This window comes from Centroberyx affinis, unplaced genomic scaffold, assembly GCF_046629955.1.
Source record: "Centroberyx affinis isolate AG114_WGS23_722 - 3 ecotype Tasmania unplaced genomic scaffold, CSIRO-AGI_Caff_v1 ptg001574l_1, whole genome shotgun sequence".
In the NCBI taxonomy this organism is placed as follows: domain Eukaryota; kingdom Metazoa; phylum Chordata; class Actinopteri; order Beryciformes; family Berycidae; genus Centroberyx; species Centroberyx affinis.
Window position 1 is genome coordinate 22,605 of NW_027280024.1, and position 19,028 is coordinate 41,632.

Here is a 19,028-nt window from a genome sequence, read left to right on the forward strand (position 1 = left end):
CTTTCATCTTCAATTATAATGCTAAAAACTGAGACAAGAACAAATTTGGACTCACACAGGTTATTATGTATGGTAAGTACACTCTGCCATGTCCGGCCCGGCCATGACGGCTTATGGGTCCCTATGAAACAATATTTGAACTGGAAGGGCACTCGGAGAGCGCAGACCTCCGCCAAGGCCAATAGTCCGGTCTGCTATGATATGCAAATTTCGTGAGTCGGATCCGGATCCGCTCCAAAATGTAATGGGTTCTTCCTTGGCCCATGCTACACCCTTCCACCAAGTTTCATGAAAATCGGCCCAGTAGTTTTTCCGTAATCCTGCTAACAGACAAACAGACAAACGGCACCGAAAACATAACCTCCTTGGCGGAGTTAGCCTAATCATGTCGCTGTTGCAACAGCAACGTGATTCAAAATATTCAAATATTGTTTCATGACGCCTAACCAAATAAGCGTCTGTGTGTTCTCTTCCAGTCCATATAGGGGCGGTGTTGCGCTGTGATGCGTCGGTTGTCAACTGTCACCAAGTCGCAAAGAAGAATCTGTTTAGAGCGGACAGATTTCGGCTAGCTATCTCCCGTGTCAAACAGTGGAGTTGAAGCATTTACCTACAATTTTTGCTTTTGCTTCGCCGGTCAACGTGATTTACGGATTATTTGATCTTAATTACAAACGTAAGATTTCTAATTGTCATTAAAAAGGTCCCAGAAATGGCAGAAAATACAGGTGAGTGTCTTAGCTAACGTTAGCTGGCTAGCTAGCAACTGTGTCAATCTTAGCTAGCTGTAACTCCTTGAAGAGCTGCAGTTTGCTGCATTTGCTGGTTTCCCAAGTAAATAACTAGTAATGCACTTTTTGGGAAACAGCGATCAGCTGGCAGGTAGGTTGTGTAGGGATATCTTGCTAATTTGCTACCTAACCATCTATGCGAACCTTATCAGAATGCCTGTTTAACGTTAGCTTAGCCGCGATGCGTGCCGTGTGGGTCACGCAAAACTCCCTTCAGAAATCTGGCAGTTAAATGTTGCCTTGCTTAACGGCAAACACACGTACTACTTAAAAGATGGCTATAAACGTTTTACAATCGTCAAGGTCTTCTGGTATTTCGGTATCATATGATCCACCAACCAGTGAGAATTGTTAATCTCACAGTATTCTTCCACCAAAAATGCACCGTGTTGGGCAGTAGCGAGCAGCGTGAACCAATTCTAAAAGTTGAGATGTTATTGAAATAAAGTGCTGCTTTGTGGATTATATGTATCCCGAATTGAATAATGCCTTCTTAACGATTCACCAATGCTCTTAAGTCATACTTTGTGGTGTGTGCATTGCCGATATCCGAGACCACTGTAAAATGCGATATTTCTGAATGGGTTTCGGCGTGAAGTACATATTAGGCACATATTAGGGCACGTAACTGGGCTAACGTAAGCTATCAAATAAGCCGCCAACGGTCCCCTCACCGCCACACAGTATGTCAACACAGCCTGCTGAAAGCGGCTAGTCACCACCACTGGACTGTTAGATTTGGTTCGGGGACCAGTGTGATGTAACGTTAAGACATCTGTTTTGTGCTTCTACTTTTTTTTTTATCAGAACAAAACGAGGCAAAGCACGACAACTCGTCATCACCTGGAATGACAGACCAAGAGAAAGAAATGGCAGCCAGTGCATACGAAGCGTTCACGGTATATCATCTCCTCCATTCATCATTACCTTACTTTAGAAGCCAGACATAACTGCTTAGCTGTGGTTGGCAGTAGTGTGTTGACACCTATCAAAGCCACTCAGGTATCAAATAGCCCCAATGTATTCCTTTCTCTCTTTTATGGAGAGAATGCCTCTATTTAAAACTATGGCTGTTTAATGTTGCCTTGCTTATGGCAAAGGCACACGACTTGAAAGCAAGACTAATGACCTTTTCAGAATATTTAGGTAAATTCAGCATACATGTGACCAACCAAGAACATTTATTTCAGTACAATTTAAGCTTTTAGAGTGTGTTCACACTGCTTGTTGCTGCTTTCCATGGTGTATTTAGTACATGATTGCAGGTACAACAGGTGAACCAATTCTAAAAGTTGATATTTCAACAAAATAAGCGCTGTTTGATGTGTCTGATGTGTGCTGAATTGAAGAGTGGACCCTAACAATTGAGAGATCTTATGTTCTACCCAATGTATCATGTTTGCTGGTATGGCATTATTTCCATACAAGAGATACTGGCACCCATCAGGGCTACATGGAAGCCAGTCTTAGCTCCTTGGCTGTACTTTTCAGTAATGAGTTGACACCTAACATGAATACTCAGATATCACAAGAGCTACTGGATGTGCAGCTGACACGAACATGTCCGTGCTGCGTTCGCTGACTTTTGTTCCTCACAGGCTGGGAAGTATGACGAGTCTCTCAAACACCTTGAAACCCTGCAAGAGCTGAACAAAGAGGACTACAAGATCGCAATGAATAAAGCTGTTGCAGAATTTTACAAAAGCGGTCAGAGTACCACAGGGACTCTGAAGCAGACTCTGATGGCAATGAAAAACCAGGTAACGATTGAAATTTGGGTTATATTTTTCTCATGTCCTTCGATTAGGGCTGGGCGATAATTCAGTATTATTGTTTGTCGTCTTTCAGTGGAATCATATCATGATATGAAGATATTTTGATATTGTGACACACATTTCTGCTGTCTGAATTGATGATGACAAGCAAATTTTACTTAAAAACTGATAAAATGAGATATGGTAGGAATATTATTTGAATATTTCTCTTTGTTTGACACCACACCTAACATTACCATTCGGTTCACTGAGATGAACATTCATTTGATTATTTAATGTGATTTTGCAGATATGAACCATATCGTGATATATATTGATATCGAGAAAAATCTTATGATTATCATGATATTGATTTCAACCATATCACCCAGCCCTACCTTCGATTCATGTTAGCTCCAGTGCCATGATTGTTTATGCTATTTCTAGAGAAAAACAGCCTGTTTATTTGCTTCTTCACAAGATATCTTGTACTTCACCATCCATCATGTATCATGTGTTTTAATCCCTCAAGGTTCACACATCAGTGGAGGACATTGACGGGTTGGATGATGTTGAAAATAGTTTGCTGTACTACAATCAAGCCATCATTCACTATCACATGCGGCAGTACTCTGAGGCCATCTCCATAGGAGAGAAACTCTACCAGTTTCTCGAACCATTTGGTACGTTATGGTGGTCGACGTGAATTTTAGCAGAAAATGTTTGATATAGGACATATTAATTGACATGATCATCAACAGCAATGTTTTATAATGTCATAGATCACACAGCAAAAAAAAACAACTAAAATGTACAGTACTGTGCAAAAGTCTTAGGTACCCTAGACTTTTTATATAAATTTTGTCTTAGATGTTTATGTGTCTTTTGCATTAGTGTAGTCAGTAGACTGCTCTTTATAGTAATTTTTTTTTAGATTTAGAAACTTTTGATTTCATTATTTTTGAAAGCCTCTTTGCTTTACAGATTTTTTTTTTTTACATGTGCCTAAGACTTTTGCACAGTTCTGTACTTTATCACCATGTTAAAAGTGTGGCTGCGTGTAACATTTTAACATCAATAAATCACAATTATTTTTGGGCTATTGGTATAATTACCATAAACAACTGAGACCATCACAAAGATGATTGGCAGCTTCTACTGGCCTCTACACTGCCTTTTACCTTGTTTGCCACTGGGCAATCTGCTGAATTGTTTTACAGCACAAAGAGAGATTGCTTTATGGCACAAAGCAGTAAGACGCCGCCGTTCCTCCAGTTCAAACGGAGCTAAAGCTTTCCGAGTTTCTGGCAGCGGATGGTGGAAGGAGTGAAAGGCCGATGGAAAAATCACTTTATCCTCTTCAGTCAAGCCAAAGATGCCAGGGACGGGGAGGGGGGGGGACAGGAAGCAACAGGGTTTATGGGAAATGTGGTCTTAATTTTGACAGACACTAGCATTAACAATACTACTGGCGTGAGATAGAGGCTACCAATTGTCCCAACCATGGTCTCACTTGTTTAAGGTTATTATAGCGTCATAATTAGACAGTGATGTATTGATGTATAAAAATGCTACATATAGCAGCTTTAATATGCGCCGCCACAGTTCGGCATGGCTTGATAGTGTTATTTGTCCTAGAAGAGAAGTTTGCTCAGGCGGTGTGCTTCCTGCTGGTGGATCTGTACCTGCTGACCTTCCAGCCAGAGAAGGCCCTCCACCTGCTAGCTGTGCTGGACAAACTCTCCGTACAAGGGAACAACAAGAACGGGAAAGGAGAGGTACTCCGCTTCAAGAATTTCATTCACCATTAAAGGAACAGTTCACCCAAAAATGAAAATTCTGTCAACATCTACTCACCCTCATGCCAGTTCTCCAAAACAACTGAAGTCAGTGGGGACCAGTTCTTCAGAGTTCCAAAAAGACCTACAGTATATTTACACCATCATTTAGTGCAAATCTTAACTACAGCTGATTGATTTGCAACAAATAATGGTGTATAGGTCTTTCTATTCACAGTGTGATTGTTTGGCTGTTTTTGTTTTGGAACTCTAAAGAACAGGTCCCCATTGACTTCAGTTGTTTTGGAGAAGGCTGCTACCAAGTTGTGCTGGCAACCTCCCTGTGTGTTATATGGACTAACAAATTTCACCTGTGTTTCATTTGGCATGAGGGTGAGTAGATGATGACAGAATTTGCATTTTTGGGTGAACTATTCCTTTAATGTGGCTTGAGCCATGGAGTTACTGTGTGTTCAACATGATATCTCCCATTGTTATCAGCTCGTGGAACTGTGTTTTCTGCATCAAACATATTGTCCTTAAATACTGAATATTAATGAACTGAAAATGTTGTGTTTTGTGCTAGCTAAGGTAACAAAGTGATTCCATTCTATTGTTCTCCAAGTGTTCTCAGTGCCAGGCTCAGCTGTAGTGCATGTGTGACTTACATTGAGGTTGTCTGTCCAGGAGGTATGTGGAGGAAGATGCCACCACTACATTCACAGGGACCCTGTAGCGGAGGCTGCAGATCTTATTCAGCATAATCTCAGGGTGCTTGGAGGACAGGTTACTAATGCACACGATGCCTCATCAGACCGGTTTGCTGGCCCAGAGCAGGCCACTCTTCAGCAGGCCTTATTTTCAGCCCATTATCTGAGAGTAGACATAGAAAATAAAATTAAAAATTAAAAAACTGTTACACTTCAATGGCCAAAGCATGTAAGAATGTTATTTAGTTTTTATGTATTCCTATCCAAGGCTTGACATTACCACCCGCCAAATGCGGGTAGATTTCGGCAGTGGCGTATAACAGTCACTCTTACTCGCCACTTTGGCGGGTGGCAAAATATCCCTCATGCCCGCATGTGTAATGGGAGGCGAACAGACGGGTCCGGTGAGCGAGCGACAGAGAGAGCGAGCGAGAGACAGGGAGAGAGTGAGCGACAGAGAGAGAGAGAGCGAGATACAGAGAGAGAGTGAGCGACAGAGAGAGAGAGCGAGCAAGATGCAGAGAAAGAGAGCAAGAGAGAGAGCGCAGAGCAATTAGGGGCTGAGTGAATCAATGCACTACATGTAGTTCTACAATTAAATAGTGGAAAAAAAAAATATTGTGGTGGTCAGTGCTGATATTGTGGTGGGACGCCACAAAGTTTTCTATGTGTGAGCGAGGTGAGATCGTCCACTAGTTAATCGATCGCGGATGGCGTCGTTCTCTCGGACGGATAAAAAAATAAAAATAAAAAATGCTAAAGTAGGTCGCCAAATATACTTTGGCGGGCGTTAATATACCTGGGCGGCCCGCCCAATTAAAGTCTGTGTGTGGGAAACACTGAGTATGATGCCCACACACCATAGTCAACTTTAATCAAATAAGTGGCTAGTAACTTTGGAAAACCACTAGCCACAGTGGCTGCTGAGCAAAAAAGTTAATGTCAAGCCCTGGTCCTATCTATCTCAGGCTGCTAACTGAAGATGACGTTCCAACAGGAAAAAAAACAAAAAAAAACATGCATATTTAAAAGCATAATGATGCAGTTGACTATGTATTGACTCCTTTTGTCGAATTCCAGAACAACAATTCAAACAAAGACGGGGCAAACCAGAAGGCAGAGCTCATGGCCATGATTGAGGCGGCCAAATCAAAGATGCACCAGGTAGGAGTTCTGTTCATACACTGTCTAATTGAGTTTTTTTTTTCTGTCTTCCAATCCTTGACTCATGTTTTGTTTTACAGTACAAAGTGAGAGCCTACATTCAGATGAAGTCATCCAAGGCATGTAAAAGGGAGATCAAATCGGTGATGAACACAGCAGGGAATGTGAGTCTAATGCTTTGATGCCATTCATTTCCATCCTAGATCGTAGAATTACTCGAGCAGCGGGGGGGGGGGGATAGGATGTGTTTCAATAGCTTTTAAATGGAGTTGCTGATGTCGCTCGTCTTTCTGACCCGTGTTTCTCATCTCCTCCACCAGTCTGCGCCGTCACTCTTCCTGAAGAGCAACTTCGAGTACCTGAGAGGAAACTACCGGAAAGCGGTGAAGCTGCTGAACAGCTCAAACATTGCAGAGCACCCTGGGGCCATCAAGACAGGTGAGGAGTCTGTCTAAAGATAGATGGTTTCTTCTCATAAGGCTGGGATTAAATATTAGAGGTGCACCAATAGGTTTTTCAGAACTGATAGGAGTACCGATCCAAGTTCCGTCATTCATGTAGCCTAGTATTGGTCTACTATAACAGTGGTTCTCAACGTGGTGTCCGGGGACCACCAGGGGTCCTTTAGACAGTTTCAGGGAGTCCCCAGCAAATTGATTAATTGTTAAACGTCAGTATTATTTCATTTACAAGAAGTTAACACAATTAGAGAATGTAGAAGAATGACTGTTCTGATCATAGTTTCACTGTTATCTCTCTACCTACAATACAGGTAGTCACAATAAAAGTATTTTCAGATTTGGCTCTGAGAGACAAAATCTCATCAAATGGGGGTCTGTGGCCCAAATGCGTACTAAATTAGGGGTCCTTGAAATGAAAAAGGTTGAGAATCACTGTACTATAAAACAAGCACATCTATCGTTTATTCATTGGATCAAGTTATGCAGTTATGCTATTGTATGACTATCCTCAATCGAATACAAGAAAATAATGACAAACCTGTTTTTTCTAAGTTAACAGATAAAAACAGCTTATTCAGAATAGTTTGACAGATAAAAACAGTTTATTCAGAATTGGTTTACAAATAAAGAAGAGTGTGGTAGACTAGGCCTAATAAAACAGAATAAAATGTAGCCTGCATAGCTAAGACTCCGTTGTAAACAATAGGTGCTATAGGCCTATGAATTTCAAATAGCAGCATTTTCATGTCAGGAGATATTTGTCCGACCGGAAAAGTTTTGTTATATTGGACCAAAGCGCATGCCGTAGTAGTGTCAATATAGGGGAAATTAATTTACAGATCTGAGTAGGAGTACTTGGGAGTTGGATCAGCATCAATCCCCATACTTTAGATGCTTTCGGTGCACCTCTACTAAATCTCAACCCCGAGTTTCTTTTTTTTTTTCCTCATTCAGAATCTAATTGGCTTTTGACCCTTTCTTCACAAATGCAAGTTGACGGATTGTGCATGTTTCCCCCGACTTGTCCTATTCAGGTGAATGTGTACGATGTATGTTCTGGAACAATCTGGGCTGCATACACTTTGCAATGGGGAAACATAACCTAGGCATTTTCTACTTCAAGAAGGCCCTGCAAGAGAACGACCACACGTGCGCACAGCTCGGAGACGGCGGCAACGGGCAATGTGAGTCGGACGTTGCACCGTTGACTTGAAAATTGAACAAAAGTGTCCATACATGCACCGTGACAAATGAATGCGAATGTGCTAATTCCCCTTTTTGCCGTACTTTTAATCGACTGTACCGTTCATCCTTTCATCCAGCTAAGAAGTTTGCAGGTATCCCCATGTGTGCGCTGCTAGCCAACAAGCGCTATGAGCTGCTGTATAACTGTGGGATCCAGCTGCTGCACATCGGCCGGCCTCTGGCGGCCTTCGAGTGTCTGATGGAGGCCGTGCAGGTCTACCACTCCAACCCGCGGCTGTGGTTACGGCTGGCAGAGTGCTGCATCGCTGCCAACAAGGGGGTACGGATTGCCCGGCGTTCATCCCGATTTAGTACTTTGCTTTCATTGTTCAGTCCGATGTTGTGGACCGAGTGGTTTAGAATTACGCCGTATTGGATTTTCCCTATCTAATCCGAGAATCCCGCTCTATCAATGTGGTTGCTTCTAAAAACTGTCCCGTCCCCCTCAAAAGAAAGCAACGCCTGACCCTCCCTCAGGGTTCCTACGCAGGTCTGGAAAAGTATTAAAAATGAATTTGATCATTTCCAGGTCTTGAATAGTTTGGGAATTTGAAAAAATATCTGGGAAAAGTATGGAAAATGTTGCGGTTCAGGTCCGATACACACATAATTCTAGCTTTTATGTTGTTGTAGAGCCACTTTGAGTCCACAGTTTTTGTTGATGTGAAGAATAATGTTCAGATAGAGGGACGCTCTTATTACCCAGCCGCTGTCAGCATGCATTATATCAAATACCCACCAAAATCAAATCCGGTCAAGAACATAGGGTCTGGGAAAAATATGGAATTTTAAAATGGAAACCGTGTTGGAACCCTGCCAATCATCTCACATATTCTGATATTTGTCACTGTGAAGAACAGTCTTCATCTATACAGTGATATGACCTAGTTAGCAGGGGCAAGATGTCTATCTGCGTAAATCATATGGAACACCAGACAAAATCTTCAAAACAAATCGAGGTCTGGAAAAAGTATGGAATTTTTTAATTGAAAATGTGTAGGAACCCTGCTCCCTAAATCACCTACAAATTTGATTTAATCTTTGCTAGATCCAGGCAAGAACAAGGATGTCCCTGCTGCTTAAAGTGGAATATTATTTAATGATGAATACTCTTTTCCAAAGGACAGTTCAACTATTATTTATGAATGTTAAAAAAATCTAGCAACCAGAGGGCCATGGTTGATCAGTGATGTCAGCATATTATTGACAATAATTGGGGAAACAAACAAATGTCAGTTTGAATGTATACATCCAAATTAGCTTTATTACATAGTAGTAACCATGTAACAATGCTGAATGAGAAAATGTGTGCAGAAAATCACCTCGGGCGTTCTCACAGTTGTGTCTTTTCTTTTCTTGTTTCCAGGGCTCGGAACAGGAGAGCAAGGGTTTACCTTGTAAAAAAGGCATAGTTCAGTCTATTGTTGGGCAGGGTTACCACCGCAAGATTGTCTTGGCATCACAGTCTACCCAGAACACTATCTACAGGTCAGTGTCGACTCCAGCAGGTCCATCCTGTATCTATTTCACTCTGCAAAGGAAGCTTTTCTTCATTTTGACATTTGCCTGTATTGACCAGCAGAGGGCAGTAATACTGAAATACTGAAGTTTTTCTATGACATTGACACAAGTGTATGATTTGTGACTAAAAGATGCTGTTACTCTAGGGTTGGACCGATATGGGTATTTGAAGGCTAATACTGATATTTTTGGATTAAAACTGCTGGCAGCTGATATTTTGGGCTGTTCAATACTTGTGTATATACAATATTTTTTTATTGAGATAGAAGAATGGTTTTGCCAACAAAAAAAAATATATATATTCCCGGCAGAATGGAAACACTTAGTCCATGGGACACTAAAAGTCTCTATTTAGGCAGCCAGTGTAGTATTGATACATTCTACAATAAATATGTAATCAATCAAACTGCATCATATCCATCATATCAGAGGTGGACCACATTGACTGGACCAGATCAAATTTTTAATAAAAGAACGATATCAGCTGGATATATCTGTCTAATTCTACTTTACACCCATCTGTTCACAAATAAGAGCTATTTCTTTTTGATTACAACTGGATCCAGTAACAGTTTTCTGTGTGTTGTGTGTGTGTGTGTGCACAGTGAGGGCCAGTCAGCAGCTATCCCAGTAGCGAGTATGGAGTTCGCCGCCATCTGCCTGAGGAACGCCCTGCTACTGCTCCCTGAACACCAGCAGCAGGAAACCAAGGCCGAGAACGGCTCCAAGAGCTCCAGCCAATCAGGAAGCACAGAGAGCGGCAGCGAAAACAGCGACGCCTGCAGGTCAGACAAACACACTCAGCCTACATCGTTTGTGTTTATCTTTATTGAGCACTATGTCATTTATAAAACATAGTAAAAGTTGTATTCTTGTGTAAATGGAACTAACAGTGTATCTTCACATCTTAGCGTCTCGTATGCAAATGAGTTTTGAGTTTTAGGGAGCCACAGAGCTGAGATCACATTCAAATAAAATGATTGTGATGATAATGAACCTTCATTGTGTGTTTCCTAGTGGGAAAGGCCAGGAGGCCGATAAGTTCCTGTCTGCAGCCCCATCGTCTCCTCTTAGAAAACAAGAGGTAGAGAACCTCAGGTAACGGAGCATTTTATTTTCCTTTTTTCTTCTCCTTCCCCTATCAAGGACTCATTTTCTTTTTCTCATCTCGAATCTCTGATCTGGCCTCCTCCACCTGAGATCCCTCATCTCCTGGCCAGTGTTGATGATGGGGGTTGGTCACACCTTGGCGTCGTCATTGTCATTAGCCCCCTTTCCACTGAAGGCCAAAAGCCCAAGACCTTTGGCCCAGGAACTCTAGCCTGGAACTTAAGCACTAGGCTAAACTTGTTGAAGTGTTTCCACTGAGCATCCTGGTCCCTGCGTAACCATGACAACTAACTTACACAACTGCTTGTCATCAAACATGGCAGACAACGCTGCTGTCAAATGTACCGTATAATCGTTAACATTAGTTTTAATTACTTTGTGGGAAGTTTTAAAAAAGAAGAAGGATGCAGGATGAGGCTAACATCACTCACATGAAAAAACATTGCTGGGCAGTGACTTAAACGCCTACTGAAGGGATTAAAGTAAAAAAAAAAACTGCCTTGCCTGCATAAGCAAAGGATTTTTTTTCCCTTTAACATTAGTCCTTTACTACTGTGTGTGTCAGACTTGGAAAGTGAGTGATAGTAATTGGGGTATTTTCTAGACAGCTAACTAAGGCCAATGTTGGTTTTAATATACCAGGCTAAAAAGTTGTTTCCAACTCGCAACAGACTTATTTTTCTATGTGTAGCAAGATGTATTTTTTGTTTTTTTTCTAAGATAGCAGCTGAAAGTAATGCAGATTTAAGAATTAACATACCTAGTTTCTAACAGGTAGATGCTCATTAATGTAGGAATGGCTGCACTCAGTTACTGGCGTTACTAAGCAACACCCCCTATTTGAAAAAAATGTAGAATGTGATGATGTATAAGCATCAGGGCTAACAGCTTTGGCCCTGAGGATTTGGAAGGGCCAAGTAGTGGGGCTTGAGTTCCTGGACTAGCCCTGATTTGGCCCAGGCCAACCCAGTGGAAAGGGGTCAGGAACTCTGGAACTAAGTTCAGGCTCCAGGTTTGGTCCTCAGTGGAAAGGGGGCTATTAAGGCTGACATCGGAATCATGAATTAAATGCATTTAATCATACAAACCTGGTCAGTAAATGTATATTGGCAGTGAAATGGATGTCCTGTGGAGGGGTTTCTCTGTGTGTTTTCTTGTTAGTATTTGCCTCGGTTCAGGATGTAAAGGTTTGTTTGTTTGCAGGTGCTCCATCCTGGCCTGTAGTGCCTATGTAGCATTGGCACTGGGAGACAACCTCATGGCTCTAAACCATGCTGAGAAACTCCTCCATCAAACCAAGGTCTCTGGATCCCTCAAGTAAGTCCTTGGTCCCTCCTCCAATCATAGCCATCAAATAGATCTGTTCAAACTGTTGTCATGTGCTATTTTAATTGTGACTTCAATAAATGATTACCACATTCATTTTGGGACATTAGTACAAGTACCCTAAACCAGTGGTTCTCAACGTGGGGTCCGGGGACCACAAGAGGTCCTTGAGGGGGTTCCAGGGGGTCCCCAGAAAAATGATGAATTGTTAAACTTCAGCATTATTTAATTTACATGAAATTAACACAATTAGAGAATGTAGAAGAATGACTGTTTTGATCATAGTTTCTCTGTTATCTCTCTACCTACAATACAGATAGTCAGGGAATTCTGGACAAAATCATATCTAACAATAAAAATATTCTCAGATTTGGGTCCGAGAGACAAAATCTCATCAAATGGGGGTCCGTGGCCCTAATGTGGACTAAATTAGGGGTCCTTGATATGAAAAAAGTTGAGAATCACTGCCCTAAACAAACGAGACCATCACCAAGAAGATCGACTAATTCAGAGAAATCACCCAATGTTTTTCTCTCTTTCTCCCTTCTTTCGATCCTTCAACCGTCCCGTCCCGTCCCGTCCGTCCCGCCCTTCCCTCCCCCCCGGTGTGTTCCCCAGGTTCCTGGGTCACCTCTACGCCGCCGAGGCGCTCATCTCTCTGGACAGGATCTCCGACGCCATCGCTCACCTCAACCCCGAGAACGTCACTGACGTGTCACTGGGAGTGTTGACCAGCGAGCAAGACCAAGGTCAGGCCCCTTCTCTAGATGATATTACTTTAAAAAAAAAAAAAAAGAGAGAGATTTTGTTATTGATTATGATGTTGAATCTATCCTCTTTATACGGTAAAAGGTTTTGCACTTTTCTTCGTTTCTGTTTTTGTTACACCTGGAAATAACTTCATTCTTTTCCATTTTTATCACTCTTTTTCATTATACCTTTTTTTCTGTCCTCTCCTCACATACAGTAAATGTACAAAATTATGTGACGATCTTACAATAGTCAGTGACCCAATTTCTGATTCTATTACATGCATGAGGTTTCTGTCATTAACCCCAATACACTTCACCTTTCAATAAAGACCTGAAAGGAGAGCGAGAGAGACACACACACACACACACACACACACACACACTTACACACAACCATCAGTATCTCAGGTTCCTCATTATCAGGCAATTTATTTGTTTTTTGTTCACAGGATCAGACAAAGGGGATGAGCCTGTTGAATCCTGTGAGTATACTTTCATAAAGCTTAATGCATGATTTTTTTTAAAAATGAGATTAAACCTGAAACAATCCAAAAGTACATAAAGTTCCTCCAGAATATATTATTATTAACAATAAGTATGAAAATCTATGAATTAGGCTACAGCACGTGTTAACAAATATCAGCAGTAGCGCATTCTGAGACAAAGAAATGAATGGAAAATATGAACAATTTTGTGTGTGTGTGTGTGTGTGTGTGTGTAGCAGGGAAGCAGACCCCCCTGTGTTACCCCAGCAGTGTCACGTCGGCCCGGGCCATGATGCTGTTCAACCTGGGCAGCGCCTACTGCTTGAGAAGCGAGTATGAGAAGGCCCGCAAGTGCCTGCATCAGGTAAACCCATACACATATCCATCATGTCCACAGGTCCTGGAGAAAGTCTCATTTATATTATCTAACCTCAAGGCCTTAAAAGGTCTCGATGTAGCATTTTAAGCCTTAAATTAAATCCCGTAGGTCTTAAAAATACAGCGTTCACCTTCAAGTTTGTGGATTTTTTTGAGGAGAAAAAATAAGGCCTTTAAAAGTTTTTGAAAATGAATAGATGGCTTGGAAAGTACTCGTGGATACAAAAATTTAATCCAATGACATTTTGATAACCGTTGGAATTATTCCCCAGACTGCTGTCCATGTTTGATCTGAACCGCCCACTTCCTCCATATCTCATTAATATTCAAATATTCCCACTGACGCTTCCTGTTCTAACTTTCTGCTTCATTCAGAAATACGTCAGCACACAGAAGGAAACCACACTCTCCATGCTACTTCACAGGGTCTTAAAACAGATTTTTATTTTTTCCATTAAAATCCGTCATTAAAATAGTTTTACAGCATAAACTATGCAGAGCTCAAAGGACATAAACGCATTCCTGCCACTCGTGTGATTGTCCCCCACTAAAGGGGGGACTATGGATCGGTCTCCGTCTGTCCGTCCATTCGTTAGTTAGTCACACTATAGCGTTGACTTTGTGCCACTAGGGGGCGGCATAGACAATGAATGGGGACTCAGTGGTAAAGCAGGTCATACAGTTAAAGTTATCATAGGTAACATAATAGTCTACACACGCTACACACTTGGAGACATCAGACTGGGTTGATGTGTTGAAGTGAGAGTCAATGTGTTGACTACTTATATCATATTACCACTTACCTACTGTGCAATACCATATATCACTTATCATTTAGCATTTATATTATTCATAACACTCACGCTCCTGTTGTTGTATGTTATATTGTATATTGTATTATAAATTGTATTGTAGTGTACATTGTGTAATGTACAGATTGTATTTATTGCGTATTGTAGTTCTTATATTTTGTACTGTATTGAGTAAAAACAGGACAATTACAGTTACTACATTTCAAGATATAACTTGTAAGCCTAATTCTGAGGAGAGTAGGCAACAGAAATATATGGTCAATCTGTCCTTTCATTGTCCCATACCAAAATGCTTATACAATTTCACTCATATTTCACGTTCACTCAGCAATCACTGACTGACCCAAGGGTGGAACTACATCACTGGTGGGGGACAACATGTTTACTGTTTGCTTGTTTGTGCTGTGTCGTCCTCAGGCTGCGTCGATGGTGAACACGAAGGAGATTCCCCCTGAAGCCATTCTGCTGGGAGTCTACTTAGAGCTGCAGAACGGTGAGACCTCCCTCATGCTGTCTCTGCCTCTGTTTGTCAGTACAATGGAACTGCTAGGGAGAGATTTGGTATGGACTTTTTTTCAGGTGTCAGTAAGTACAGCTGATTTAAAATATTTTGTTTTGGCGATATCGGCTTTTTATTAAAAATCAGATATGGTCCGTTCAGTGTTGTCCACTTCCGATATGATGGATATGATTAAGTTTGATTGCATATTTATTGTAGAATTGATCAATACTACACTGGTTGTCTATGGGAAGTCCTTAGCCTGCATTTTGATCAGATTCCACACAAGAATTCATGAGTATGGTTTCTACTCATTATTATCATTCTGGGTTTCAGTGGAGAGTTTTAGTGTCCCATGATGCTTTAAATGCTGTTTCAGAGGCTTTTGACAAGAATCAAATTCTGGTAGAAACACTGAATCATTGTAGTTTTTGGCCTGAAATTGGGCAAATGTAAAGATATTAAATATTGGCTTTGCCTTCTAAAAACCCATATCGGTCGAACCCTGGTCTGGTCGCGTGTGAATCTGCTTTCGAGCGAGCAACAGCTGATTTAAAGGAGGGGTATCATTTGCTTTTTCAGCAATTACCTGGTGTCTATAAAATACATCTGTGAAGTTTTTTTCACAAAAAATTGTTTAGTTATAGCTTTAGCTATTCACTTCCCAGTGTTTGTTTCCCACCTACAAGAAAACAGGTCATTTTACATAAGCAGCTTCTTATGCTTATAAGCTACTGCTCTGATTGGCTGGCCATTCTGGAAGGCCCGCCCTCCTCTTAGCGTTGATTGGTCGATTTCAGACAGTCCAGTGTCTACATAGAAACTGGAGCAAAATCTGACTGGCTTGTACAAGGGCCGTGTTTTACAGTTAGTGACTGTGGGGAAACGGCATAGTAACATGATTACATTTTTTTTTACTGTGATTACTTACTATACCTCCAAGTACCAAAATCACCAGAAATACTAAGAATTGCCACATCCTAGGATACCCCCCCCCCCCCCTTTTAAAAGTGATGGATTTGTTAGCCGTCTGGTAGCGTCTGAGTCGGGTGGAGTTTAACCACCTCAGCGTGTCCCCCCCCCCCCCCCCCCCCTCCCTCTCTCCCCAGGAAACACACAGCTGGCCCTGCAGATCATCAAGCGGAACCAGCTGCTCCCCACGTCGGTCCCGACGGCGTCCCCGGACTCGCGGAAGAAGCCCGTCCCGTCCTTCCAGTCTGTCCAGCCCATCCAGCCCATCCAGATGCCCTCATCCTTCACACAAGTACAGCGCAAATGAGCCTTACCACCCATCCCCCCACCCCCCTCCCCATGCACGACAAACTACACACACACACGCGCACACGCACCCCTGTGGACCCATAATATTATTTATAATGCTGCTTCCCCTCAGCATCGACAGCCATATGAAATGCAGAGGTCTGGAAAAAGGGGGGTTTTCACCACCAGCAATGTCCATCGACTGAGCGGAGCCGGGATCATTCCGCTCTGAGTTTTTAACTTTTCCTTTTGTTGACCGGGGGCATCTGTTAATGATGTGCGTCGTCTGACTCTGCTCTGTGGCAAGTGAAATAATGGAAAATAAATTTTATTTACAATATGACACGTGTTTCATTTGAGTTCTTATTTTGTGTCAGGCATTGTTGTGGAAGTGTGTGTTTTGATGCTGCACTAAATCATTACTTCTTTATAGTACTGGATATATCTGGATATCACATTTGGACAGTGGTGGAAAGTAACTAAGTACATTTACTCAAGTACTGTACTTAAGTGTAATTTCAAGATACTTGTACTTTACTTGAGTATTTCCATTTGATGCTACTTTATACTTCCACTCCACTACATTTCAGAGGGAAATATTGTACTTTCTACTCCACTACATTTATTTGACAGCTTTAGTTACTTTTCAGATGGAGATTTGACACAATGGATAATATAAAGCAGTGTGTAGTCGGGTCACATTTCAGATGTCTATGAGTTGTTAACAGCTCCACCAAATAGTGATTTTTCCCTCTAAACCTCACATGGTTTCATTTCAATAAATGTTCAAATGATCCAATATTTCAGCAAAAATCAAAGATTAGAGAAAAAGTCCAAAAACTGAAAACAGATTTGTGTATCAGAACTTTGTTTTTTCTTCTTTTCTCTCCCATTAATCATCTCACGACCCCTCAGATTTATCTGGTGACCCTTTGGAGGGGCCCGACCCCTAGGTTGGGAACCACTGGACTAAACTAGCTAACTGTATATAAAGTAGTTCAAACTAGCTCCACCTCCAGCAGCTACAACAGTAACATGCTGCTTACACACTGATGCTTCAGTATTAATAATCTAATGATGTCATATATAATAAAAATATCAGTCAGAGGGACCAAACCACTACTTTTACTTTAATACTTTAACTACATTTTGCTGCTAATACTTATGTACTTTTACTTAAGTAGGATTTTTCATGCAGGACTTTTACTTGTAATGGAGTATTTTTACATTGCTGTATTGGTACTTTTACTTAAGTAAAGGATCAGAGTACTTCTTCCACCACTGCCCTTAGCCATCTACACAGTGTGTGCTGAAATCCTTGGAATAATCTGAGTAAGCCTTCAATATAAATCTGGTAATATTCCCATGTTTTGTATGTATGTAATGGCGACCCTCCAGCAGTGTCAATTTTTTTTTTCAAACCGTGGACGTCTCATTTTGGAATGAAACTCTTTCACAGAGAATGTCAAATACTGATATTTCAAAAGTAACACATTCTAAAACAGGAAGCAGCGATTTGCTTCAAGATATTATTTCTTATCAAATATATACCATCATCACAAACAATGAAAAATGACTAATTTTAATCAACCCATTTTCAGAATTGCCTTATGTTTAATACGTATGCATGTGTCAGAGTCAGGATCATACAGTACAAACAACAAACACTGAACAATTACATGGCACATGCTTTTAATATGCGCAGCAAGAAACTAGAGTCCAAATGAGTATTTGTTAGAGGACCTTCATCTTCATTATGTAAAGGGACCTAGGTATTCATTATGGCATAATATGACAAAACCAATATTACAGTTTTTGCCGATTGCTTACACACTGAAAGTGACCTGAAAACCTTAACTGTTGTAACCATGCCTTAAACAAAGATACCAAGAGTACAAACACATTTTCTGCTTTGCACTTTGTTTGCAATTCTGCAGCACACTTCTTACACTACACACTGTTTCTTACATTAGACACTTCGTTCAAAAATGAAATCTCTTGCAATCATTGGGAAAACACTTCTATTCAAAATGCAAAACATACCATGCAAAACCTATACACTAATTGAACACCAATCAGTCTGAGCCTTAGCACTACAAACAGGCCTCAGGTAAGCTCACCTCTTTTGTGAGAACTTTGCAAACATGGAGGCAGTGAGAGCGAGAGGAGCAGGAGGAGGAGGACAAAAAAGAAGGGGACCAGGCAATAGATGGAGACATATTTCTGATGACATCAGGGCCACTTTGGTGGACCATGTCATAAATCATGGCCTGACGAACATCCATAATATGGACATTTAGACTGGAGAACAGGTATGTCTTCAACTTTCTATACTACATATGTAATTGTTGCACATCATTCTGCATCACAGTACAAGTGTAGTCCTACAGTATTAGGTCTATGCTCCTCAGTGAACAAAAAAAATAGGTATAGTGCTGTGAAGTACATGTAATACAGTTTTGATGTTACTGTGTACAGATGTTCTTGCTTTCATGTTCTTGCTTTTTCTACAGAACTGCCAGACGACCTCCTGAGAGTGGAAGGCAACGTCTGTTCACCCATGAACCGGAACTGGACATTGTCAGTATAGTGTTGGCAAACAACACCATCCACCTATATCAACTACGAGAGCAAATCATCTCAGATCACGCAACATTATATATATTATAATTATATTATATACAGTACTGTGCAAAAGTCTTATGTCTCATATGTCAAAGACATCCATAAAGCGAAGATGCTTTCAAAACTAATGAAATGAAAAGTTTCTGAGTATCAAAAATGTACAATAAACAGCAGTCTACTGACGCACTAATGCAGAAGACAAATAAACATCTAAGACTTCTAAGAAATTTATATAAAAACTCTAGGGTGCCTAAGACTTTTGCACAGTACGGTATATATATATATTTTTTTTTTTTCTGAAGCCTTTCTATTTTTGTGTTCATTGAAATTTGAGTAGATGTACTGTACTGGAACAAT

General features: G+C 41.0%; 1 protein-coding gene across 3 annotated transcripts; it reads left to right on the forward strand.

Annotated features, from left to right (window-relative positions):
- Positions 1-539: 539 nt before the first annotated feature.
- cnot10 (CCR4-NOT transcription complex, subunit 10) lies at positions 540-16,378 on the forward strand. 3 transcript variants are annotated; one of them, XM_071527721.1, is made up of 19 exons: positions 540-676; positions 1,599-1,690; positions 2,390-2,551; positions 3,078-3,228; positions 4,187-4,323; positions 6,114-6,197; positions 6,278-6,361; positions 6,518-6,635; positions 7,693-7,842; positions 7,981-8,183; positions 9,270-9,391; positions 10,030-10,209; positions 10,442-10,522; positions 11,738-11,851; positions 12,479-12,609; positions 13,062-13,094; positions 13,334-13,461; positions 14,705-14,780; positions 15,896-16,378. In XM_071527721.1, the coding sequence occupies exons 2-19, from the start codon at positions 1,640-1,642 to the stop codon at positions 16,063-16,065; spliced, it is 2,175 nt and encodes a 724-aa protein (XP_071383822.1). In that variant the 5' UTR covers positions 540-676; positions 1,599-1,639; the 3' UTR covers positions 16,066-16,378. The 3 variants fall into 3 exon arrangements, with proteins under 3 accessions (XP_071383822.1, XP_071383820.1, XP_071383819.1); XM_071527719.1 differs by having other exon boundaries at positions 547-728; positions 4,184-4,323; XM_071527718.1 differs by having other exon boundaries at positions 547-728.
- Positions 16,379-19,028: the final 2,650 nt, after the last annotated feature.